The following is a 24,073-nucleotide window of genomic DNA, read 5'->3' on the forward strand; positions in this document are numbered from 1 at the left end:
CGATAAATCTCGGACGACAAACACAAAACAAAGCATTCATAAGAGATGAAATCGTAGATAAATCAAAACGCAAACCCAAACTATCCACCACAACTGGTTTAATATTCTTGTCTTGTACCATAATGTTTTCTCGAATGCGATAACACTGATCAATGTTGAGAGAAATTATGGATTGGCTTAACGACTTGAGCAGTTCGTTTAGATTGACGAACCACAAAGAAGAAAAAACATTGATAGAATGCAGGTGTATAGTTGAATGCCACTCACTCGAAGAAGTTGTTGCAAAAGAGATGGACGGTATAAAGTCTCCAAAATAGTCAAAATTGTTTATCTTCGGGGCATCAATAAATAGCTTGATTTCTTCAAATCCACAACAATCAAAAATAATTAAGATCTCGAGGATCGGGAATTTACACGTCGACAAGTGGTCAAACCGCGAAACGACACCCGTCATAGATAAACGGGTGAGATTACGAAAGTCCGCACCTCTGAGGAACGGAATACATCCACCATTACAATTGATTACTTCAATAGAATGGGTATGGATTTTGATTCTACAATCATCCACAAAGGGGACATTATCATTCACAAAAGTGAACTTCTTTAGGTTTTGTAGACTCGTCGCATCAATTGTTGTTAACGCTCGACAGTTTCTGACAGCCAAAGTTTCAATCAAAGGACAAGATCCAATATTATCTTCTTGAAAATATCATCATTAATCGAGACTCGTTGAAGATCAAGTGATTTTAGATTCTTCAAGAGTAGTATCCTTCGAATAGTGATTTGGTCCACTATGAATCGATCCAAGTGCAAATATTTGAGCGATTCGGCGTCAAAGACTACAGACGGCAGATGATTATTTTTATAGTCTTCCATACTATTCCGAAGACGAAGCTCTTTCAAACCCATATTTGTTACTAATGTGATCCATTGCTCAAGAGTGGGCATCGATTCTTCGTCGTCGTCACCGCCTATAGATACACGAAGGCTGAATTCCTCTATGCACAGCCTTTGATCCAAGTATCGCTGTAAAGTGTTGTCCACGGTGGTTATAAAGTCTTGTTTGTTTCCTTCGAAGGCCTGGATCGAAAAATCGAGATTAGGGCGAGTGCACCAAATACTGCGCCATGATTTCGACAATACGGAGGTTCTAACAGCTTCTTTTTGGGAGAGGAAATAAAGTATTCTCTGCATGATGTGTTCTGGCAACATGGATATCCTGCACATGGAATTGAATCCGTCTTCTCCTTTTGGCCTTTTCATGTTACAACCTGCTCCACGTATTTTTCAGCCTCTGGTTAATTAATTTGTCACAAAGAACCCTAATTAATTTGTCACAGAGAACCCTAGGGTTTACATGAATATAAGACGAAGACTCTAATTATATGAAGTGGAATATAGGAATTACAATATGGCTACAGCTCTAATTACGTACCTATTGTATTCTTTCTTTGCGTGCAGACCTCTCATTGAAATATAATATATATATATATATATATATATATATATATATATATATATATATATATATATATATATATATGCAAATAGGCCCATGACAATGTGGCACTTATTTTAAAAATGGACATCCAACTTTTTTGTCTTGCAAATATTTCCAGCCCATTCAAACTTATTAACAAATAAGGAAAATCCTTTTATATATACCAAAATTACCCCAAATTCATTGAAACCCAATTTAACTCTAGTTTCATGATTTACACCCCAATTTAACCCAATTTCATCAATTAACTAATTTTGACCATAATTTTAATTTTGACCCGCCACCACTGGGACCGCCGGTCAGCCGCCGTTGACCGTCGGAGACCGGTAAGACCACCGGTCTCCGGCGCTGAATTTAACTGTCGGAGACAGTAATTTAACTGTTAATTGCTTTTTTTTAAATTAATATTATTGTCTTGGCTGCTAAATTATTATCTTCAGCAGTTATTTAACTGTCGGAGACAGTAATTTAACTGTTAATTGATTTTTTTTGTTCTTAAAAAAATATTTTAATTAATATTACTGTATTGGCTGCTAAATTATTGTCTCCATCAGTTATTGAACTGTTGGAGACAGTAATTTAACTATTAGTTGATTTTTTTTTTGAAATTTGTTTTTTCTTAAAAAAAATAATTTTAATTAATATTATTGTCTTAGCTACTAAATTACTGTCTCCAACAGTAATTTAACTGTCTGAGTCAGTAATATTACCGTATTAATTAATTTTATCGTCTTGTCCTGCATTTTTGCGGTCTTCGACTGTAATATTACTGTCTCCGACCTTAATATTACTGTCTCATGCAATAATATTACTGTTTGGGACATTAATATTAATAATATTACTTTTCGGGAAAATAATATTCATAATATTACTCTCTGAGACAGTAATATTAACTAAAATATTTAAAAAAAAAAAACAAAATTTCAAAGAGTGAATTATGGGTTGGGTCTTTCCCTATTAATGAAAATATTGAGGGGTGCGGTTCCAAGAGTGAATATATATTCTATATATATTTTATTGTATTACCAAAAATGGTTAATGTCAAAGAAGCTCGTGACAAAGACACTTAATTAAAAAATGGACATCCAACTCTTTTGTTTTTCAAATATTTCCAGCTCATTCAAACTTATTTGCAAATAAGGAAAACCCTTTTATATATTCTAAAATTACTCCCAAATCTTTGAAACACAATTCAACTCCAATTTCATGATTTACACCACAATTTAGCATAATTTCACTAATTAACCAATTTCGACCTTAATTTTGGCCCGCCACCACTAGAGACCGCCGTTCTACGGCGTTGATTTTTTTTTTTTTGAAAACTTTTTTTTTTCCTGGTAGGTCATCCGCAGTAGACCGCCGGGTTTCCGGCGTTGACTTTTTTTTTTTTTTTTTTTTAAATATTTTAATTAATATTAGTGTTTTGGCTGCTAAATTACTGTCTCCAACAGTAACTTAACTGTCGGAGACAGTAATTTAACTGTTAATTGACTTTTTTTTTCTTCTTAAAACAATTACTTTAATTAATATTACTATCTTGGCTGCTAAATTACCGTCTCCAACAGTAATTTAACTCTTAATTGACTTTTTTTTTTTTGAAATTTTGTTTTTTTCTTAAAAAAAATATTTTATTTAATATTACTGTCTTGGCTGGCTAAGTTACCGTCTCCAACAGTAATTTAATTGTCTGAAACAGTAATTTAACTGTCTCAAACAGTAATGTTACTGTCGGAGACAATAATTTTACTGTATTAATTAATTTTATCATCTTGGCCTGCAATTTTGCTGTCTTTGACCGTAACATTACTGTCTCCGACCGTAGGTATTACTGTCTCATGCAATAATATTACTCTTTGGGACAGTAATATTACTGTTCGGGAAAGTAATATTCATAATATTACTGTCCCAAACAGTAATATTACTTTCTGAGACAGTAGCAGCCAAGACAGTAATATTAATTAACATAATTTTTTTTAGAAAAAAAAAGACAAAATTAAGAAAAAGTAAACGCAGGAGAACCGCCCTGTCAACGCCGTAATCTGTCCGGAAAAAAAGAATCATAAAAAAATTTATTTTCTGAAAAAAATTATTATTTCAAAAAAATATTAAAATGGTGGTTAATGTGATATATTTGTTTAAATTCGGGGTTAATGTGTAATATTGAGGAAGTTAGAGTGTAATGGATGGAATTAATAAAAAATATATTATGGAGGGTATTTTAGACTAAAGACACGGGATAAATTTAATTGAAAGACTGTTTTTTGTGTAAGCAATGTGCATTTAAGTCCATTGCCATATCCCTCTTTGCCATTTGCCCCTCAAAAAATTATGATTTTTCTTCGTTTTGTAATAACTAGTAACTGTAACCATGCATTGCCTTTAATAAAGAGAAAAACAAATCCAAAAGGAAAGAATGAAAATTGAAAAGGAATAAAAAATTGTTGGACAATTATAACTAACTAAGGTCGGGCATGGGTTGGGTGATTATCGGCCAATTAACTACATATGATCCGACCGCCTGATTTTGCTAAATATTGGAAATCATTACCGGCGCGATGATTATGGATCGGAATGATTGACAAAATGATTGGCAACTGACGTTGTCAGATATATAATTGGTCGTTTGGATACAGGGTTAAATACAAAAACAGCCCTGTACTATGGACTTTGTATCATATACCCCATGTACTACATATAACAAAACACCCCTGTACTATGGACTTTGTATCATATACCCCCCATGTACTACATATAAATACAAAAACACCCCTGTTGTTACATTTTTTCCAAACTATGACCAAAACCCCCGCTAAAGCCTATAAATAATTAAAATAAGAGTTTGTTTGAGCCATTTTTCAATATATTTTTTAACATTTTTTCAATATATTTTTTAACATTGAACTTGGCTTAATACTAAAAATATCATGTCAGCAACCATTACATGGCAACTATAGCCATGTTTATGAGTAATATGTTCTCTGTTTGATTTGCAGGAACGAGCTATAGGGGAGCTTTGAGCATTACAGTAGCTTCTATAGCGGGGGGAAGTTATCCAAAAGGTTTTTACAATTGCAACAGTTATGGTGGTCTATAGTGTATTTTCTTGTAGTATTTGTTTGTTTTCCTTGTACAGGTTTTGCAATAATGATTATCCGTTTATTTTTCGCATATTTAATGCCAAAATGGTGACGTTTTGCTTCAGATGTTTCTAATTGGAATGTTTCGTCACTTTTATTCGTTTTTCGCCTTTTGATTTCGCTCAATTACAACAAAATAAGGGTTGGGCAACAACGCCGCGCCTTGCGCGGTGCTCATCCCCTAGTATATATATACGGTTTCGTAAGTTGTGAAACAAAATCTTGAAGATTCCAGAATAAATTATCAACCAATAATAAGTTTTACTATTAAAAATAAAGTCAGACACACAAGTCTAACGAGAGTCTGTAAAGCATGACATAAATAAGTAACAACATGCAAACAGTTAAAGTGAATTCTTGTAAACAAGAAATTCAACCCCATTTCTAAATTGTGAAAACGATTAACTGTCTATAATTCTAACTTGTGAAGCTTCCCTCCATTTCAATCGAAAGCGGATACGGTCAAAGTCAGGCAACAGTGCAGATTCTGACCACTTCTTCACCCCCTTTAAAGGCTGCCACTTTTTTCGTTTCGTATCAAAACTGTCAATACTTAAGTCCTCCAAATCTTGCCAGATTTGATTTGGGCTTCCACTCTCTCTCATCATTTGAATAGTGCACCAAAACTCACTGAGTTCCTCGTTTTCCCTTTCTTTGTTCTCAATTCCTCGAGGGAACCAGCATGGAAATATGATTCTCGGGCGACAGATACGAAACAAACCATTCAAAAAAGACATAAGTGAAAGTACGTGACCAAAACTCAATCGCAAAAACTCTATCACAATTGGCTTATTATTACCACCTCCATTAATAATGCCTTGCTCTAGAATATCTTGTTCAACGTGCATATTGCCAATGGCGAGATGGAAAACACTCAGTAAAACTACGGAATTACGTAAAGCCTGGAGCAATTTACTTAGTCCGAGGAACCATGACCGAGCACCACCTGTGTAATCCCGAATATACAGTTTCAGAATTGACTCCACGGAAGTTGGTGCGAAAGCGACGGATGGCATAAAACATCCTGAATAGTAAAAATACTCCATGTTTGGGGCATCGATACATAGCTCAGATTGTTCGATTGAATTGCTAGAGAATATTTCCACCATGTCTAGACACAAAGTCTTTAGATTATCGAACTTATGGATGTGAAACCTAATCTTACTGCCTATAATCTCCATTTTCTCGAGATTTGGGAAATCGATTTCAACGCTGCATTCGTCTATTCTTGGAGTGTTGCGATTAATAAAACTGAATTTCTTGAGATATTTGAGAAGCTTCTTCTCCAACTTTATATTTTTCAAACCCTTACACTCTCTAAACCACATAGTAGTAAGCAAAGGGCAGCTCGAGACTATCTTTTCAAAAATCTCTTCCTCCATCAAGACATTTTGGAGACGAAGTACTTGTAGACGCACAAATGGTATATTCTCGGGAATATTCTGGCCCAAATTGCACCTATTCAGATGCAAATACTCGAGCGAATCGGCTTTAAAGACTACTGACGACAGATCGGTAATTCCTGGAGTACGATCTGAAATAATAGAGAGAGAAAAGGCCTTTACGCCCATACCTGTGAGTAATGGGACCCATTTCTCGAGAAGCAAAACCGATTCGTGATCCGAATAATCTTTGCCTAGCAGCGATGCATAAAGGTGAAATTTCTCTAAGGACAAACCTTGATCGTAGTATTGCTGTAAAGTGTTGTCCACAGTTGATAGAAAACCTTGTCTGTTACCTTTGAAGTTGATGTCGGAAAAATCAAGATTGGGACGAGCGCACCAAACGTAGCGCCATGATTTGGACAAGACAGATGTTCGGACAGCATCTTCTTGAGAGAGAAAATACAAAATTCTATGCAAAATGTCCTTTGGCAAATCCGATATTCTGTCCATCGACATGTAATTACAGTCTTTCCCCTTGGCTTTTTTCATGCCTCAAACAATTACTAGTGAATTTTTCTAACACGGAAAAGTGAAAACCCTAGTTTATAATAATACCCCTTCAATCCTTGAGATTTGGTTTCTTATAAAATCACGAGCAAACAATCTTGAGGTTAGGAACATGCCTTTTATATTCTTCTTTTTCCTTTTCGGTACTTTTAAGGGCTCGTTTGGTTACAAAGATAAGATTAAATAATACAATCACCACAAAATTTATTCATTTTCGCGACTTTTTGATAACCGTCGTTTATATATATATATATATATATATATATATATATATATATATATATATATATATATATATATATATATATATATTTCATATTTTGCTTTTGAACCAATTCATTAGTACTAACCTCTCAAGAATATCCAAACACGAATTCTATATTTAAGAATAAGTTTCTTAAAAAAAGAGTATTTCAAGGTGTAAAGTGTCAATTCAGGGTGCAATGTGAATGATTTATTATGGTTCGATGGTGCAAAACTCTATTAATTATGTTTGAGGGTGCAAAGTGCCATAATAGAATATTTCAAGGTGTAAGGTGTAATTAAGCCACTTTTTTAATTTTGTAAAATTCGTACCTATAATATTACTAGCAAGTACCACGTGCATTGCACGTGATTACGCATGATTTTACTTAATATATAACTTATGATTAACTAATAAAAAATGCATACTATATTTTACAAAAAATATATTTTCATAAGTACAAAACTTCATGTTCTACTTATTTTTCAAAAATGTATGATGAAATAAATATATTCTAAAATTGAAAATCAATAAGAATATAAAACCACAAGAAACAACCAAAATTAAATTTTTATATATTCATTCATGCATGGAAAATGCTCACATTAAAATTTCTCTGATTTTGTTGTGATAATACGATCATTTTCATTATCTTGAATTTCTCTGCATAATTTTTGTTTGAAACAATTAAGTCTTTTTTCGTGTTACTCGTATGGTATGATCACTCTGGTCAAATTTACTCACGATTTCACTAAAGAAAGTTTAAATTCACTACATCCGGGCACATATATTTGGTGTAATTACAACTAGACTGCCTCTAATTTAAAAAGGGTAAAATACACTTTGCACCCCCGTACTATGGAATAGGTCGCATTTACCCCCCTATAGTATTGAAAACATCAAAGACCCCCCTATTTTTAACAGTCAATGGTCAGAAATTTAACGGTGTTAAATTATGTTGTGCAATTACTCTTCTACCCTTTCTTGCATCTTCTAAAATATCTCTCTCATCACTCTCTCTTCTCTCTGCGAAAAAATCTTCAGTCTCTCTCTTTCACAGTGCAAAAAATATCACTACAAAATGGATTCCTCATTTTGACCGAAAAATTGGTTGGAGAAATTATGCATTAAAGGAAGATTAACACAAATGACTTTAATTTTCCCCCACAACCGCCACCACCCCACCACCCCACCACCCACCATCAAAATCTTGAAATCCTACACGATGATGATGTCACCACCCCTACTGTCGATCTCCTCCTATTAAATGAATACACCATCACCGCCGTGCGTACGGCAGAAAATGACGCGTCACCACCTCTGCCGCCGCCGCCGCCGCAGACTCCCGACGGGCGACGGCTGACACCAAGGTGAGTTCTTCCGCAGGGATGAAAACACAAAAATTAGATGATGGGTTCTTGATCAAGGTTAAAGTGATGAAAATTGTAGAGAAAATGTTGAACATAAAAGAAATTAACAAAAATCTGATGATGGGTTCTTCATTCTTGGGATTGTTCTTCGGGTTGGGGCGCTAATTGCTGGTTGTGCTGGGAATTGAGATTATTTTTTATTTTGGAAGATGATGAAGAGAAGAAATTAAAAAAAGGGAAAAAGATAATTTGATAATGTGAAATTCTAATATTAATATAAATATTTATATTCATAAAAAAACAGTATTTTTCTATATCACATAGACATTTGAAATTTTAGAATTTTATATAGTTTTTTTTAGAATTTACACATTATATATTTTTCTGAATTTCTATAATTAAATATATATTTTATTATATTGTTATTTTATAAATTATTAGAGCATATTTCATTATTTAGCAATTTCTATTATTTATTTGAAATAAATATAACATATATAAATGAATTTATAATTATTAACATAGAAATTTGCAACTAAGATTTTCAAAATTGTTTCTATAGTTTTATATATTTTTTTTAATTCATTTATTTTTTGTATGAAATAGTATATATATATATATATATATATATATATATATATATATATATATATATATATATATATATATATATATAAGTATTGTAAAAGGGTAAAAATGTCCAAAAAAGTAGCACAAATATGGTCCGCCACCTCATTTTTGACTGACATATTATATAACAGTAGGAGGGTGAATGATGTTTCCAATACTATAGGGGGATGAATGCGACCTATTAAGTAGTATATGGGTGCAAAGTGTATTTTATCCTTCAAAAAATTATACATCCTCCATTTCGGTCTAATTATACGTATACACCTTTATATTTACTTTCTTTCTTCGACCTCAAAATTTAAAATATTTTTGATCATTCACATCTATTACATAACTTTTTTCTTTATTTTCATAAATTCCTTTATTAATATTGATGTTTGAGTTACAGTATATTAGTTTAATATTTATGAAATTTACTTAAGTAAAAAAGAAGACTAATTATTAAGTACTCCCCATGTCCCATATATATTATTGTTTTTCCTGATTTTTTTTTTGTCCTAAATATTTGTCATTTTAGAGTTCCAAGAAAGCATTAATTGCATTTTTATCAAATTTGTCCTTTATCACTCTTAATTAGTTAATTGAAAAATAATTGATGACAAGGATATTTTAGTATTTACTATGTTATTTTTGGTATAATATATGCATGTTTATTGAGTTTCTTAATATGCACAACCACCCAAAACGACATGTAATATAGGACGGATGGAGTATATAATAAGGCTAGTTATTATATCTAAAGATTAAAAATACATTAAATGTGGAGCCCTCAATTAAAAATACCAAATCATTTTTATGTGATTACTTATTTATATACATATGATATTATGATGATTGAAAAACTCTTGAAATGTAGTTGTAAAGAAAAATCATTATTGAAATTCTAACGTATAAAAATAATTACGATAACTAAAAAAAAATACAACTTTTAACATATTTTCAATTATACTAATACGTCCTTGACATTAAAATTATATTCCAATAAATAAGTTATATAGATTTTCATTTATTTACTTTTCATATTTTTATGTTTCTTGTTTTTTTTACATAATTGACTATGATTTAATCATGTTAGCACTTATACTAATAAAATGCATAAATAACGATAGTAAAAAAAATTCAAGAGTTTATTTAACCTCAATATTTACAATCAATCTTAGTCATTCACAACTACTTTAGGTATCTGATGCTTAACTTAAAACAAGAGGTTTTATTTTAAATATTTTTTTACATATATATGCTTGTAATGTTAAGACTTAAGATCATTGAAAAAATCTTGAAATGTACATTGTTGAAATTTAGTGTATAAAATAATTACGATAACCAAGAAAAAAAACAACTTTTAACATATTTCAAATTATACTAACAAGTCCTTGACATTAAAATTATATTTACTAAAACATAAGTAACATAAATTATCATTTATTTCCTTATTATATATTTATGTTTTTTTTTACATAATTGACTATTGTTAAATTATATTATCACTTATACTAATAAAATGCATAAATAACGATAGTAAATAAAATTTAAGACATCATTTAACCTCGAATTTTAAAATCAATCTTAATCATTCAGAACTATTTCATCTTATTTCTACACATATTGTTTTATATATTGGTTATCGGTATTTATTTTTAATATTTTGTTATTTCTTAATAATATTAGTTTACGTGATAGTGTTCACTTATATGTTTATGATATGTCACTGAAAAACTCTATTATCAGTTTCGTATGAAATACATTTTATTTAAAAATTTAAGAATTTAAGAAAACAAACTTCGACTTTCAAAATAAATTATAATATAAATATAAATATTATTACTTGTATTAGTAAATAATAATTAGTTCGATTTTACATTATTACAGTTTCATATTTGTTGAATTTACGTGTTAAAAAATAGATTAGAACTATTAAAATTTGAAACTACTTTAGGTATCTAATGCTTAACTTAAAATAAAAGTATTTATTTTAAAACATTTTTTAACATATATATGCTTATAATATATCATTGGAAAGCTCTTCAAATGTAGTTTTATACAAATTAAATTACAGTGGAAATTTCAATATGTAGAAAAAATTACAATAACAAGAAAGTAAACTCTCGACTGAAAAGACATTTGATATTTTAACTATATTATTAAGCTATGTTATTTTCATTTATGTTGTTACATAATTGACCCTAACTAATTAATGGCATAACTTTGTTATAAGGGGTATAATGCGAAGCACAAAAATATTAAGAAACAAAAAAAATTCGGACGAAGACAAGAATCCTCCAAACATTCATAGTTCATTACAACTGCAAGCTCATGAGCAAGAAAATTACCAGCACGTTTAATAAACAAAACTTGACAAAGCTGAAAATCTCTAGCTAAGAATAAGCATCGTCCATGTAAGAAGGACATGGTTTTGAAGCGATCTCATAATTAACTGAATTAATGATGAAAGAACGGCGGCCCTACCATGGCATTACGGTTAAGCTCGAACTCGTGATTACTCTCGAGTGAACCACTATATATGTTCGGCTCACTATAAAGTAGGGGGAGTAAATGATGGGGACTAGTTTGTCATGCGGGTTGAACTGGCCCAAGAAGAGCTCGGATCTCAAATTGGAGTTTATGGGTCTATGTTTAATCTAATAACAAACATCTTATAAAATAATAGGCCTATTATTTTATAGGGCAAATTATCTTATCTTGACTAATCTTATTTTGGTAACTAAACGAGTAAGAGGTTAATCTAATAAGTGGCAAAGTTCCAGGTGGTAACATATCAAATATAGGGTAAATATTGGATCGTTTAACGAATTTTATTTCCAGTGAAAGACACCTACATGTTATCTACTAATACAACTTTATTGCTCCAACTACACCATCAAATGTTGTTGTCCGATGGCCATCATCATAGTCCGTAGCTCGTCATATTTCATAGGTCGGAGCCAGCGTGTGTTCATAAAATATTTTTTTTCTTAGAAATTAAGATAAATATGAAGTTCAATAAATCTCTAAATTAGAGAATTTAGCTCGCAAGAATAAATTCGTGTTCCAAGAGATAAATTTGACTATTATTGAACTCATTTGAGAAATCCCATTTATGTCAAGTTAATAATAGATAAGTCGAGCTTTCAATAGATAAATTCGAGCTCTAAAATAATCCGAGTATATATATATATATAGGCACATAAACTCAAGTTCTATTTGAAGTTCATTCGAGAAAACCAATTCAGTAAATGTGAACTATTTTGAAAAATCCAAGTCAATGCCGAGCTCCTTTAATTGTTAAACTGGAAACTTTGAGCAAATAGACACGTTGTTTTGAGAAATTTGGTACATTCAAACACTAAAAATGAATGGGAGCTCCAAGAGATTATGTTTCAAGAGACTAGTCTTTTTTGTCATCGAGCTTATTTAAGAATTCTACTAATATCGCGCTCATGGAAAGGTCGATAAAATCGAGATCCTTCACAAAATTGAGGTATGAGAGAAGTAGAATTAAATCTAATTTGAAGGAAAGTAGAAGTCTCTATTTCACAGGTAAATTTCGAACATACAGTATTATATCGAGCTCTTATAATAATTTTTATTCTAGCTCAATATACATCTTAATAAAAGGAGCGTATCATAGTGTACAATTACCCCTGTGTTTACTGTCTTGTGCCAAAAAGCCCTTGTGAAAGAAAAAAAAAAAAACTAGCGAAAATCCCCTATACTTTTTAGTCAAAGGCGAAACTCCGCTCGGAGTAGATCATGTGTCTCATCGTTGCTTGTGAAATGATATAATTGCGCCCAAAGCCTACACCATTAATCCATCATCATCTAAGGCAGTCAATTCCTCTTCCTCTTCATTCTTGAGAGTGAAATGATATTACAAGTTTTTTTTTTTTTCTTTATTGGTTTCTATTTCATGATCATCTTTTATTATCCATTGGTAACATGTCAACTGTCTGAGTATATATTTTAGGGCAATTTGCTAAACACCCTGACCGCTAATAGTCTTTAAAATAAGGACAACCGTTCTATTGCAATTAGCTAAAAGTCTTTTATTCTTCAGACGTCTTCAGACGTCTTCATCCCGTTTGTCTCCGTTAGATCTATTCCACCCATCAACTCTGGTGTACATGCTCCCCGCTGCCACCGTTGATGCTCTCCAACACAGGCGCATACACCTACATACACACATATGGAACCACATACACGCACACGTACATACGGTTTTGGTTACACTCATTCATCTCTGCCGAAACCTAATAATTATGGAAACCAATACGAAAAAAAATATGAAGAATTTTTTGGGGAAGAATTACATTTATGGTCCCTCATGTTTGGTATAATTCCACTTTTGGTCACCCTTGTTCCAAAGTGAACAAAGTTCACCTCCAAGGTTCAATTTTAAACACTTTTGATGCCCGCCGTTACATGTCCGTTAGCAAGTAACAGAAAACACAATTTTGGGGCGGAAATAATTTTAAATTTTTTTGGGGTTGAAAAGTAATTAGAAAGTTAAAATAAACTACTTATTATTAATTTTTTTAATAATATTAAGTATAATGAAATTTATTTAGTTAATTTTGGTATAATAAAAATAAATATTAAGTATGATTAAAAATAATTTGTTTAGTTAATTTTTTTATTATTAAAAATTTAATTATAAGTAGTATAATTATAATAATATTAAGTACAATAAAAAATAATTTGTTTCGTTAGTTTCCTTTTCTTTTTATTATTATTAAAAATCATCAGTAGTCTATTTTAAATTCATAATTAATTTTCAGCCCCAAGAAAATTAAAATTTCAATTTTTACCACAAAATAGTTTTTTCCTTTACTTGCTAACGGACATGTAACGGCAGGGACCAAAAGAGTTTAAACATGAGGGACCAAAAATGTAATTCTCCCATTGTTTGATGATGGTAATGTGGTGGTGTACGGACCAAAGATATTTTTTTTTTTTTTGCTTCAGCATATTTAACTAAGCTGTGTAAGTAATTTATGTAACTAAGCTCTCTAAGCTGTGTAAGTAAGCTATCTAAGCTGTATAACTAAGTTTTGTTTGTAAGTTGTGTATATATAGTGGAAAGCATTTATTCTTACTTTAGTTTTTTCTTCACTGTATTTTAACTAATCTGTTGGTTATTAATATCACTAAGTTGTGTAACTAAGTTGTTGCTTATTAATATCACTAAGGCAGTGAAATCACCGCGTCGCCGTTATTGTTAGTTTTCCTAAGCGATTCCGTTAGGGGGGGGGGGGGGGGGCACTCGGGCTTGACAAAATATGTGTGTCCAATTATAAATAATATTTATAAGGGACCCCATCTAATTCTTCCTTTACTTTATGATACTTTAATCAAATTTTACTTGGATGCTCTAATTACTCATTGTTCCAATGAATAGATAAGAACATGTTAATAATTTTTCAATATAACATATACAAATAGATTAATTAAGACAACTCATGCAATCCAAATTTAATAATCATTGATGTCAGCAAAACTCATTTGTGAAATAATTAGGCAGAAAACGAATCAATAATATTATTCTAAGTTTTGAAGATTGAAATGTTTTTAAAATTCTAATTTTTTGCATTAATGCTTGGTGTTATTCATCGAAGTTAGAAACTATCACACCTATGTCATATCAAATATGTCCAATGGTGATATCTTTAACGGTTGTTTTTTGGGCCATAAACTAATAATAGCCTGACATATTGGCTAATGTAAACACATACGGCTCAATAGTTTATTTACTTTTTTATTTTGTTTTAGTTTTTTTTACTTTTTTTTTAATTAAAATCATTTGAGGTTAAGATTTACATGAGATTGGATTAACTTCCTAGTGACTAATTAATTATTTAGTTAGTAGCTTGTTCGGTTTCTTAGATAAGATTTTCTATTAAATTTGTTAAAATCGGTTATTATATATGAATTGTCTATAAAACCACTTAATTTACAATAATAAAATATAATTTTAAGGATAAAATTGTATTTTTCCTTTTTAGTCACCCCTATTAAATTAATCTCAGGGGGGGTGCTACTAATTTAATAAAATAATAGCATTTAATAGCGGGCTTTAATTTTAGTAGCGGGTTTGAAAAAATGTGAATCTTACCAACCGAACATGTTATTAGCCCCTACTATTTAGTCAGTAGAACCTTATAGCGGTAACCGAACGAGCCCTTAAACTATAGACCTCTACTACTCTAATAGTAGAAGCTATTAATCAGCTCTTCTAATGGGAGTATGTTATGAAAGGTGGTGTTGTATAAATTTTTGGAAAGTTTTTGACATATTGTTGTAGTTATTTCATATTAATTTAATTAAATAAAGTCTAATATTCATAAAAATCAAACATTTTACTTTCTTGAGTAAATAAACTCAATCATATTTACTAATAAATTTTAGGATACTTTTCAATAATTTACATACTCTTCAAAGCAATCAATTACACAAAATTTTCTATTCACCAAAGAAAAACAAAATAAGTTATTTTTCCATTGTGGAACAACAAATTAATATTTTTTTTGCTCATTTTGCCCTTACCTATTTACCTTTCACCACCCTAATATTTCCCTTGTGTTGACTCTTTTCAAATGTCTCAGGTCACTTGTCTATGTAAGGAGACATAAAAGATATTGAATTCAGTTGTTACATTTGTCTGACAAAAGAGAGAAGGTGACAATAACATAAAGTTTGAATCAAAACAAAACTTAACGATGGAGAGATTCGGAAGATCAAACATAGAACATAAATACACAAAAAGAGAACGCACATCTGGTAAAATTATACTCAAATTGTCCTAGCATTTGTTCTTTACGACTAAATCTACATGAACAACGCCCATAGAATTTTTTTATTACTTTCATTTTCAAATTATTTTTTGAAGTAAAAAACGCGTGCTAACTCATTGTATTTGGTTTTTGCATAATCGATCTTCTATTAGCGAATTTGGTGCACTTTAATTCACTAATCCTTTTGATGATCCGTGGATCTCCTCGTGTGAATTGGATGAAAATAGATTTTTAGTAGCTTTCGTATATTATTCTATTCTGATTTTTTTTTTCAGATTTCACGAGCGCAACGACTGAAATAATCTAAATGTGCATGGTATTTTAAAAAAATATTCGAGCATAGAATACACGTTAATATTAATTTTTTTATCTGATGGCATTTTAAAAAAAAATGTTAGAATGAGAATTTTTTTGGGGACTATAAGAAAAATTGGAATCCAGTCAATATATGAAAAAATAAAATAATTATTATTAATGCGTGATCTATTTATATTTAATTAAGTTGCTTATATGTTTTAGAAATTTAATATATATACATTTATTATAAGGGAGAATTAATGACAAATGTTATAATTAGAATTGAATTTTATTGTAATTTTTTATTTTTTGAACATAAAATACATATAGTTTTCGTTATGGCACTATATTATTTATGTATATAATTTATTTGACATTATTTATATAACTATTTTAATCATTTTGGCTTGTCTATTTAGGCCTCATTTGGTTGGGGATATTAGATATGATTAACTAAATAATAAGACTTTGTTTGATTTTTGTATCCCCGTAACTTGTCGGGTCGACCCGCAAATATTATTTTATCACGGCTTATCTTGTCTTTTAGGCATGTTTTTTATTGGATCATTGAAGCTCCAATAATATAGATGGGTTTCATTACATTATTTAATCTTATCTTGGCTAATCTTATCTTGACAACCAAATGAGATCAGCTTAGTTTGTATAAATTTATTTTAAGTCTATTTACACAAAAAGTACTATTGCCCAACCGGTCTCTAACTTGAACTCAACTAAAGTTCAACTTCTTCTATTGTCATGTCTCTATATATTAGACATTTATCAAACAGGGTCCACTGGGCCAGCCTGAGTTCGACCCAGTAGTTTCGATTCCGAACTTGGTCAGCGGTCCAAAGGTCGGGTCGACGGATGCGGGTCGGGTCGGCCTTCAATACAAAATCGGACCATATTGGTAGATTGTTTTGTCTATTTACATATCTTTTGCAGCGAAATACATTTGTTGTGCATACATATCTTTTCCAATGAAATAAATTCGTTGCGTGTACTAAATACATTGGAGACAAAATAAATTTGTTATCTATAATAAATCTATTGGCAAAGAATTATAGTTGGCAATGGAACAAGTTTGTTCAGGATTATAAACGTATTTGCAATGATATATTTTCGGTGACGAAATAGATTTGTTGGCTATTATAATGTATGCACAACGATTTTTGATTTTCGTTGCCATGAACTTTCAGTAACGAGAATTTGGTAACGAACATGGCAACAAAAAAAATTCGTTGCGAATTGTATTGACAACGAAATTTTACCCTTTAATAATGGAATAATAATGTATTTTTTGGATATATATATATATATATATATATATATATATATATATATATATATATATATATATATATATATTAAAAAGTAACAAAATATCGGAGTGCAAAATTAGTGCTAAACAATAGATATAGATAGCGACACGGGTTTTGTTGATGGAGTAAGCTACAATCATTATTCCTTGCTAAATCTTGATTAGCAACGGATTTGTGTCATTTTGCAATGAGTTTGTCCGTTGCTAAATTTTGATTTTCTTATAGTGTATGTTTTTTGTCAACTAGGGGACCAAATGTGAAACCGAGGTAAACTTAAGGGACCAAAAGTCTATTTTTCCCACCTTATAATCTAACAAAAAGATTAAAAATTGTAAAATGAACTAATTAAACAAGTAAAACACTTAGAAATGCAAACTTTAGGTCATTGATTACGAACTTTTGGATTCAGAAGACACATAGCTGTCAATTTTCTCGAACGCGGTTGGATGAATCTAGAAAACTGAGCATAACTTCTACCTCTGGTCTTCTGTTTTCTAAACCATTTTTTTATGTTTGAAACTACACTTCAAAACGTTTTAAGGAATGGGCTATATTAAAACAATTCTTCTCTCAAAAGTCCGCTTTGTGAAACTAATTTACGTATTGGGAAGTATTCAAACAAATAATTCACTTTGCACATAAATAAACAATTAAGTTTGGAGAAGTCCGCTTCACGAAACCAAACAAATCACCTCATAAAATGCTGACAGTCTCGAGAGATGAGGGATTAATTTCAATGATAGGATGATGTCTCTCTAGAGAATTCTCTTGAAAATAGAATTCCTTGAGATTATGGATTACTCACCTAAATAGTACTTGATAACATTAGACATGTTTCGAGGCGCATAGTTTCAATGAGCGGGCAAATTAAGATTATTTTGTCAAACATCTCTTCATTAATGTAGAGTTTTTCGAGATAAAGTTCATTTACATGCTTAGAGAGTATCTTGTGATCATCAATAGCCAAAATGAATCTTCTCACACGCAAATCCTGAAGGGATTCAGCTTCAAAGACTATACATGGCGGATGGACCTATCTATCTGTATCAATTTGAATAATCTCTTTCCAGAAACATAGAAATATGAAACTTTATTACACCCATATTTTGACGTAATGGGATCCATTTTCAAGAAACAAAACCAATTCTTAATTATACTTGTAGCACAACCTTTTATCACAATATCGTACGTGGTACACTTACTATGTTTAATTTTAGGGTAAATTACACCCACATCCCTGAGGTATGTTAAAATAACTTTAAGGTCCTTGTTGTATCGGTAATTAAAATTACCCCCTAAAATATTGTTAGAAACTCTAACGGGATGATGTATTGGATACGTTTTTCCGATAGAGTTTTAGCGGACTATTATTTTCAGCAAGTGGTGGAGACAACATAGAGTTAGGGGAGATTTAAGAAATAGGGTAAATTACACACACACCCCTGAGGTAAGCTTAAATAACTGTAAGATCCCTGTGGTATCGATAATTACATTCACCCCCCTGAAAGGTAGTTAAAAACTCTAACGGGATAATGCATTGGATACATTATTCCGATAGGGTTCTAATGAACTATTGGTTTCAGGAAGTGGTGAAGACAACTAAGAGTTATGAGTGATTTAAAAAATATTGGGGGAGCCATGTCACCCCATAACTCCCCATAACTCTATGTTATCTCCACAACTAGCTAAAAGTAATAGTCCATTAGAACCCTATTGGAATAATGTATACAATGCATTATCCCGTTAGAGTTTTTAACTACCTTTCAGGGGGGTGAATGTAATTATCGATACCACAGGGACCTTACAGTTATTTAAGCTTACCTCAGGGGGGTGTGTGTAATTTACCCTAAGAAATATTTGGGGAACCATCTCACCCCCTAGCTCTATGTTGTCCACCACTTACTGAAACTAATGGTTTGTTAGAACTCTATCGGAATAACATATCCAATGCGTTATCCCGTCAGAGTTTCTAAAAGTGTTTCAGGGTGTAATTCTAATTATATCGATACCACATAGACCTTAAAATTATTTTAGCATACATCAGCGGTGTATGTGTAATTTACCCTTAATGCTTCATTCATAATTGGTTTGCATAGACATATAGTGAACCGCTTACGAATAATAGACTCATAATACACGCGACAGCGTGTTATGAGTAATTTAGTGTCTCGGGTTAATAATCAGGAATCGTAACTTGCATGATAGAGGTTTAATTGGGTGAAGAATTATCGCATAGGGAGGAGATAAAATCGTAGATCCATATTTATTGATATTCTTTCGTGTTTATTTTCTTTAATAATTAGTTTAATTATTTAGTTGATTAAATTTGACAACCTTGCGTAGGCTGGATAAAAATCATAATTGTTAGAATTCGGTACTTAGGATTAGATAATTTGAGTATTCCTTGTGGGATCGACATCCGACTTTTATGAGTCCACTTTTACTACTTGTTTGCGATACGTGCACTTGCGTGTAGGTATTTAGCCCAACAACTATAGATGGCGGATGGACCTACCTATCTGTATCAATTCGAATACTTAGAGGTATTAGTTTATAGCAATTCACGTGTATAATAATGATGATCAGAAAATAGAGAATAAAAAAAGAATCTTGTACTTTGATATCTTTTATTTTGAAAAATAATCGGATAGTATTAATAATTAACTCTATCTCGTATAATATGTTCTGTATTATAAAACATCAATATGTTATATTATTTTACTTGCTTTTAGAATTCAAGAAGTACAAAAAATAATTATTTCAACTTTGCAAGTAAATAAATGCAATTATTTCAAATTTATAAGATTTGAAAATCATATCAAATATATCAATTCAACAATTCGCTTTTAAGACTGATTAAATAGTTGTCGTAATTAAGTCTTGTATATCCCCACGTAATATTTTTTTCAATAATTCCTATAATATCACTTGAGTAGCGAGTAAATGATAGCATCCGAATCGAAATTAATTCCAGTTTATGAGTAAAAATAATAATTAGAAGTGTAAGAATTCATATACATGAATATTTGCTAGATAGAATTTCAATAACTTTCTGCAAAAAAAATTGCCATTTTTTATATTTATTTTATATAAATAAAATATAATATTCATAAACATCAAATATTTTACCTTCTTAAGTAAATAAACGCAATCACATTCACTAGTAAATTTTATGGTACTCTACAACAATTTACTTACTATTTAAACAAACAATTCCACATAATTTTCTACTCACCAAAGAAAAGTAAAATAGTTCACTTTTCTATTGGAAAAAACAATTAATATTTTTTGCCTATTTTGCCCTTACCTTTTAACCACCCTAATACTACCCTTGTTGACTCATTTCAAAGGTCTCGGATCCTGTCTATATATTGAACGCCTGTGGCACATTAGAACTCATCACACATACGAGTAAGAGGCGTAAGAGATATTGAGTTTGTGTGAATAAAAGACAGGAGGTGAAAAAAATATAGAGTTTGAATCAAAAGTAAAACTCGAAGATGGAGAAAGGAGAAAGCTCAAACATAGAATATAAATATACAAGAAGAGCACGCACATCTGGTACAACTGCACTCAATTTTTTCCTACAATTCGGTTTTCAAGACTAAATCCATATGAACAATGTGCATAGATTTGTTTTTTCTTCAATTAAATTTTCACATCTCTCATTTGCAGAAGTAAAAAACAATTGCTTATTCGCTAGATTTAGTTTTAGGATAGTCGATCTTCTAATAGCAAATTTGGTGCAATTTATGTTCACAAATATTTTTGATGCTTCATGGATATCCTTGTGTTAATTAGATAAAAAACGATATTTTTCCGCTTTCGTATATCATTCTACTCTGATCTCTTTTAAGTTTGATGAGCAACGTCTTATTTAATTTTAATTTCTATGGTACTTTTTAGATTAAAAATATGGTCAAACATAGAACACGCATTAATATTAATTACTTTGATTTTGTTCATGTACTAATTGAATCCCAATTTTCCATGTTTTCACTTGAATCCAATGCGTTGTAGTCAGTTGCTTAATTCAATCAGAAAAATTCACAGTTAAGGATTGTTCTTTAACAAAACAAAATGTGACCATATGGATTAAATTATAAAGGGTTATTTATGTGGATGAAATTGGTTTTAATGAAACCGGAAAATTTAAGTCAAAGTAATCTTAATTTCTTTAAGGACGCATCTCTATTTCAATTCTAGTAATATTTTGCATATTTTATTTATCGATACACGTCATATTAATGAGATCATCAATACTTTCTTATACAAAGTTGTATAAATAAACTTAAACATAAAATATAGGAGTAAAAAATGTTACATAATACTAGAGTGTGAAATTAGTGCGATAAAAGTGAATTTCTCGTGCTTTTTACAGAATTTGTTAGCTATTGGACAAAAAGGAAAGAAATTCACACCAATATACTTGGTTCTTTGTACGTGATGAAGATAATAGAAATTAGTCATAAAGCAGAAAACTGGCTAGTCAATTTAATTTATACATGGTTTCGAACAAGTTTGAGTTTTTAGTTTGTTCTACTTATATATTTTTGAAAAATATTGATTTTTTTTATTGCATGCATGTTTATATAAACTGTGTATATGCATTTGAACTATATATAGTGTTTAGCCAATTATTTATATATATATATATATATATATATATATATATATATATATATATATATATATATATATATATATATATATATATATATATATATTCGTGTGTAAAAAGAAGATAAAGAGAGAAGATTTCCATCAAAATATGTTAATAACCAATTAATATTCTCTTTATATATATCATTTCAGGTATAGTCATCCGGGAAGGGGGTGCCGCCCGTGTAGCTGCTACCGCCACCAATGCCGCCAACATCGCGGCCCCCCCACTGAATGCCGTTGCTGAAGAAGTGAACCAACAGCAGCAGGGCTTCAAAAGAGACGCAGACGAGTACATGCCGATAGCCAATATCTCCCGAATCTTGCGGCGCGTCCTCCCCACCCATGTCAAAATCGCCGACGATGCCAAGGAAGCTATTCAGGAATGCGTCACCGAGTTCATCAGCTTTATCACCGCCGAGGCAAACCGGCGGTGCCACCGTGACTACAGGAGAACAGTCACACCGGAGGACGTGCTGGCAGCAATGGCCTCTCTAGGTTTCGACGACTATTTGGAGTCGCTCACAGTTTTCCTCAACAACCACCGCACGCAGCAGGACCCCGAGCGTGGCTCTAGGAATCAATTATCCCAGTTTGTTAGGCGAGATGGCGGCGTTGGAGTTGGCTTCCTTCACCACCAGCAACAGCAAGGTGCCGCCACGGTGCGGCCACCGCCACCACCACCACTGGCGGCATCAACAATGGGGTATTATGTCCCCTTACCGCCACCTGTTGCTGCTACTATGGAAGACGAGGAGGAATTCGGTGGGCTGCCTAAGGTAACAAATGAATTTGGTGGTGGAGAAGAGTTTGACCCGTTTCAGTAGTTTAATTTGAAGTAGTAGAGTACTATGATTTATGATAAAATGGACTGAAAACCCACAAACAATTAAAAGCTTTTTTCTATTGTTGTTAAATATTTTTATTTTATTATCATTTTCAAGGGTTGTTAAAGATTTTTTGCTACATGCATATATTGACTTTTATAGATTGGTTCGAACTGATATTTTTTTGATTTTTTATAATAACATATACTTGGTCTCTTTATTAACTGGATTTTGGTATAACAAACCAAACTTATCGTAAATAGTGGTTAAGGTAATGGTGTGACATTCTCAACACTATAAGAACAAAGTATCGTATTATCCAGTGTAGTCAATATCGCGATACGCAACGATTTCTATGGAAACGATTACTCGGCATATTTATCTATCTTCCTCAAATATTGTAAACATCGCACGATATCGTATGATATCGTATCACAATACGACGCATAGTGCCAATTACCCATATGCTGATAGTTCTCGTATGGTATCTATTAATTTATAAAAGATTGACTTGCATCTACTACGAAACTGAGGTTTGATTTGTTGACAAGTCAACGTAATTATATTACTGTCGTTGACAGTAAAATAACTGTAAACACAATAATATTACTGTCAACAACATCAATATTATTATTTTTTTGGGTTTTTTGTTTTGTTTGAGTTATTCACGGAGTAACGTAATAATATTACTGTCTATTATTGTAATATTACTGTAAACACAATAATATTACTGTGGTTGACGGTAATATTATTGTTGTTATAGTAATATTGATGTCAACCACATCAATATTATTATTTTTTTTTGGATTTTTTGTTTGTTTGAGTTATTCGCGGAGTAACGTAATAATATTACTGTCTATTATTGTAATATTACTGTCGTTGACGGTAATATTACTGTTGTTATAGTAATATTACTGTCACTCATAGTAATATTAATTCTTTTGGTTTTTTATTATGTTTACATTTGTTGAACGGTCAACATAGTAATATAACTTTATTACACAATAATAATGAGTTTTGTTGTGTTAATATAACTGTGTTAGAGATAAATATAGCAATATTGTGTTAAACTGTAGTTTAGTTAATTTTACTGTGTTTAACAGTATGATAGTTAATAGTACTGTCAATCACAGCAATATTGTTGTTTAAACGAAAAAAAAAAAAGTTACAGAAAGAAAGAAAAGAAGAAAAAAAAATCGAAAAACCATTGATGTACTTATTTGTAAAGACCCCAATTTAATAATGTAGTATTATTCATATTTTATATAACATTAGTTTTTTTAAATCATACATATTAAGATTTATAATCCAAATAAATAGACTAAGATTTAACAAATCGAATT

The 24,073-nt window shown here is 31.1% G+C and overlaps 2 protein-coding genes across 2 annotated transcripts; one reads left to right on the plus strand and one right to left on the minus strand.

The window, feature by feature from the left end:
* Nucleotides 1-672: 672 nt before the first annotated feature.
* On the minus strand, nt 673-1,263 carry LOC105963335 (FBD-associated F-box protein At4g10400). Its single transcript, XM_088820733.1, has one exon. It carries the CDS (start codon nt 1,261-1,263, stop codon nt 673-675), a length of 591 nt encoding a protein of 196 aa, XP_088676859.1.
* Nucleotides 1,264-11,390: 10,127 nt separating this feature from the next.
* LOC148772692 (nuclear transcription factor Y subunit B-9-like) lies at nt 11,391-22,730 on the plus strand. Its single transcript, XM_088820736.1, has 2 exons — nt 11,391-11,460; nt 22,057-22,730. Exons 1-2 carry the CDS (start codon nt 11,391-11,393, stop codon nt 22,728-22,730), a joined length of 744 nt encoding a protein of 247 aa, XP_088676862.1.
* Nucleotides 22,731-24,073: the final 1,343 nt, after the last annotated feature.

Source organism: Erythranthe guttata, chromosome 1, assembly GCF_056151865.1.
Source record: "Erythranthe guttata isolate IM_541 chromosome 1, IM_541, whole genome shotgun sequence".
In the NCBI taxonomy this organism is placed as follows: domain Eukaryota; kingdom Viridiplantae; phylum Streptophyta; class Magnoliopsida; order Lamiales; family Phrymaceae; genus Erythranthe; species Erythranthe guttata.

Excerpts from the sequence above, each read along its gene's own strand:
- LOC105963335 (XM_088820733.1), bottom strand. The coding sequence starts at position 1,263 with ATGAAAAGGCCAAAAGGAGAAGACGGATTCAATTCCATGTGCAGGATA.
- LOC148772692 (XM_088820736.1), top strand. The coding sequence starts at position 11,391 with ATGGGGACTAGTTTGTCATGCGGGTTGAACTGGCCCAAGAAGAGCTCG. Across the intron at positions 11,461-22,056 it reads TCTCAAATTGGAGTTTATGG|GTATAGTCATCCGGGAAGGG; the intron begins GTCTATGTTTAA and ends ATATCATTTCAG.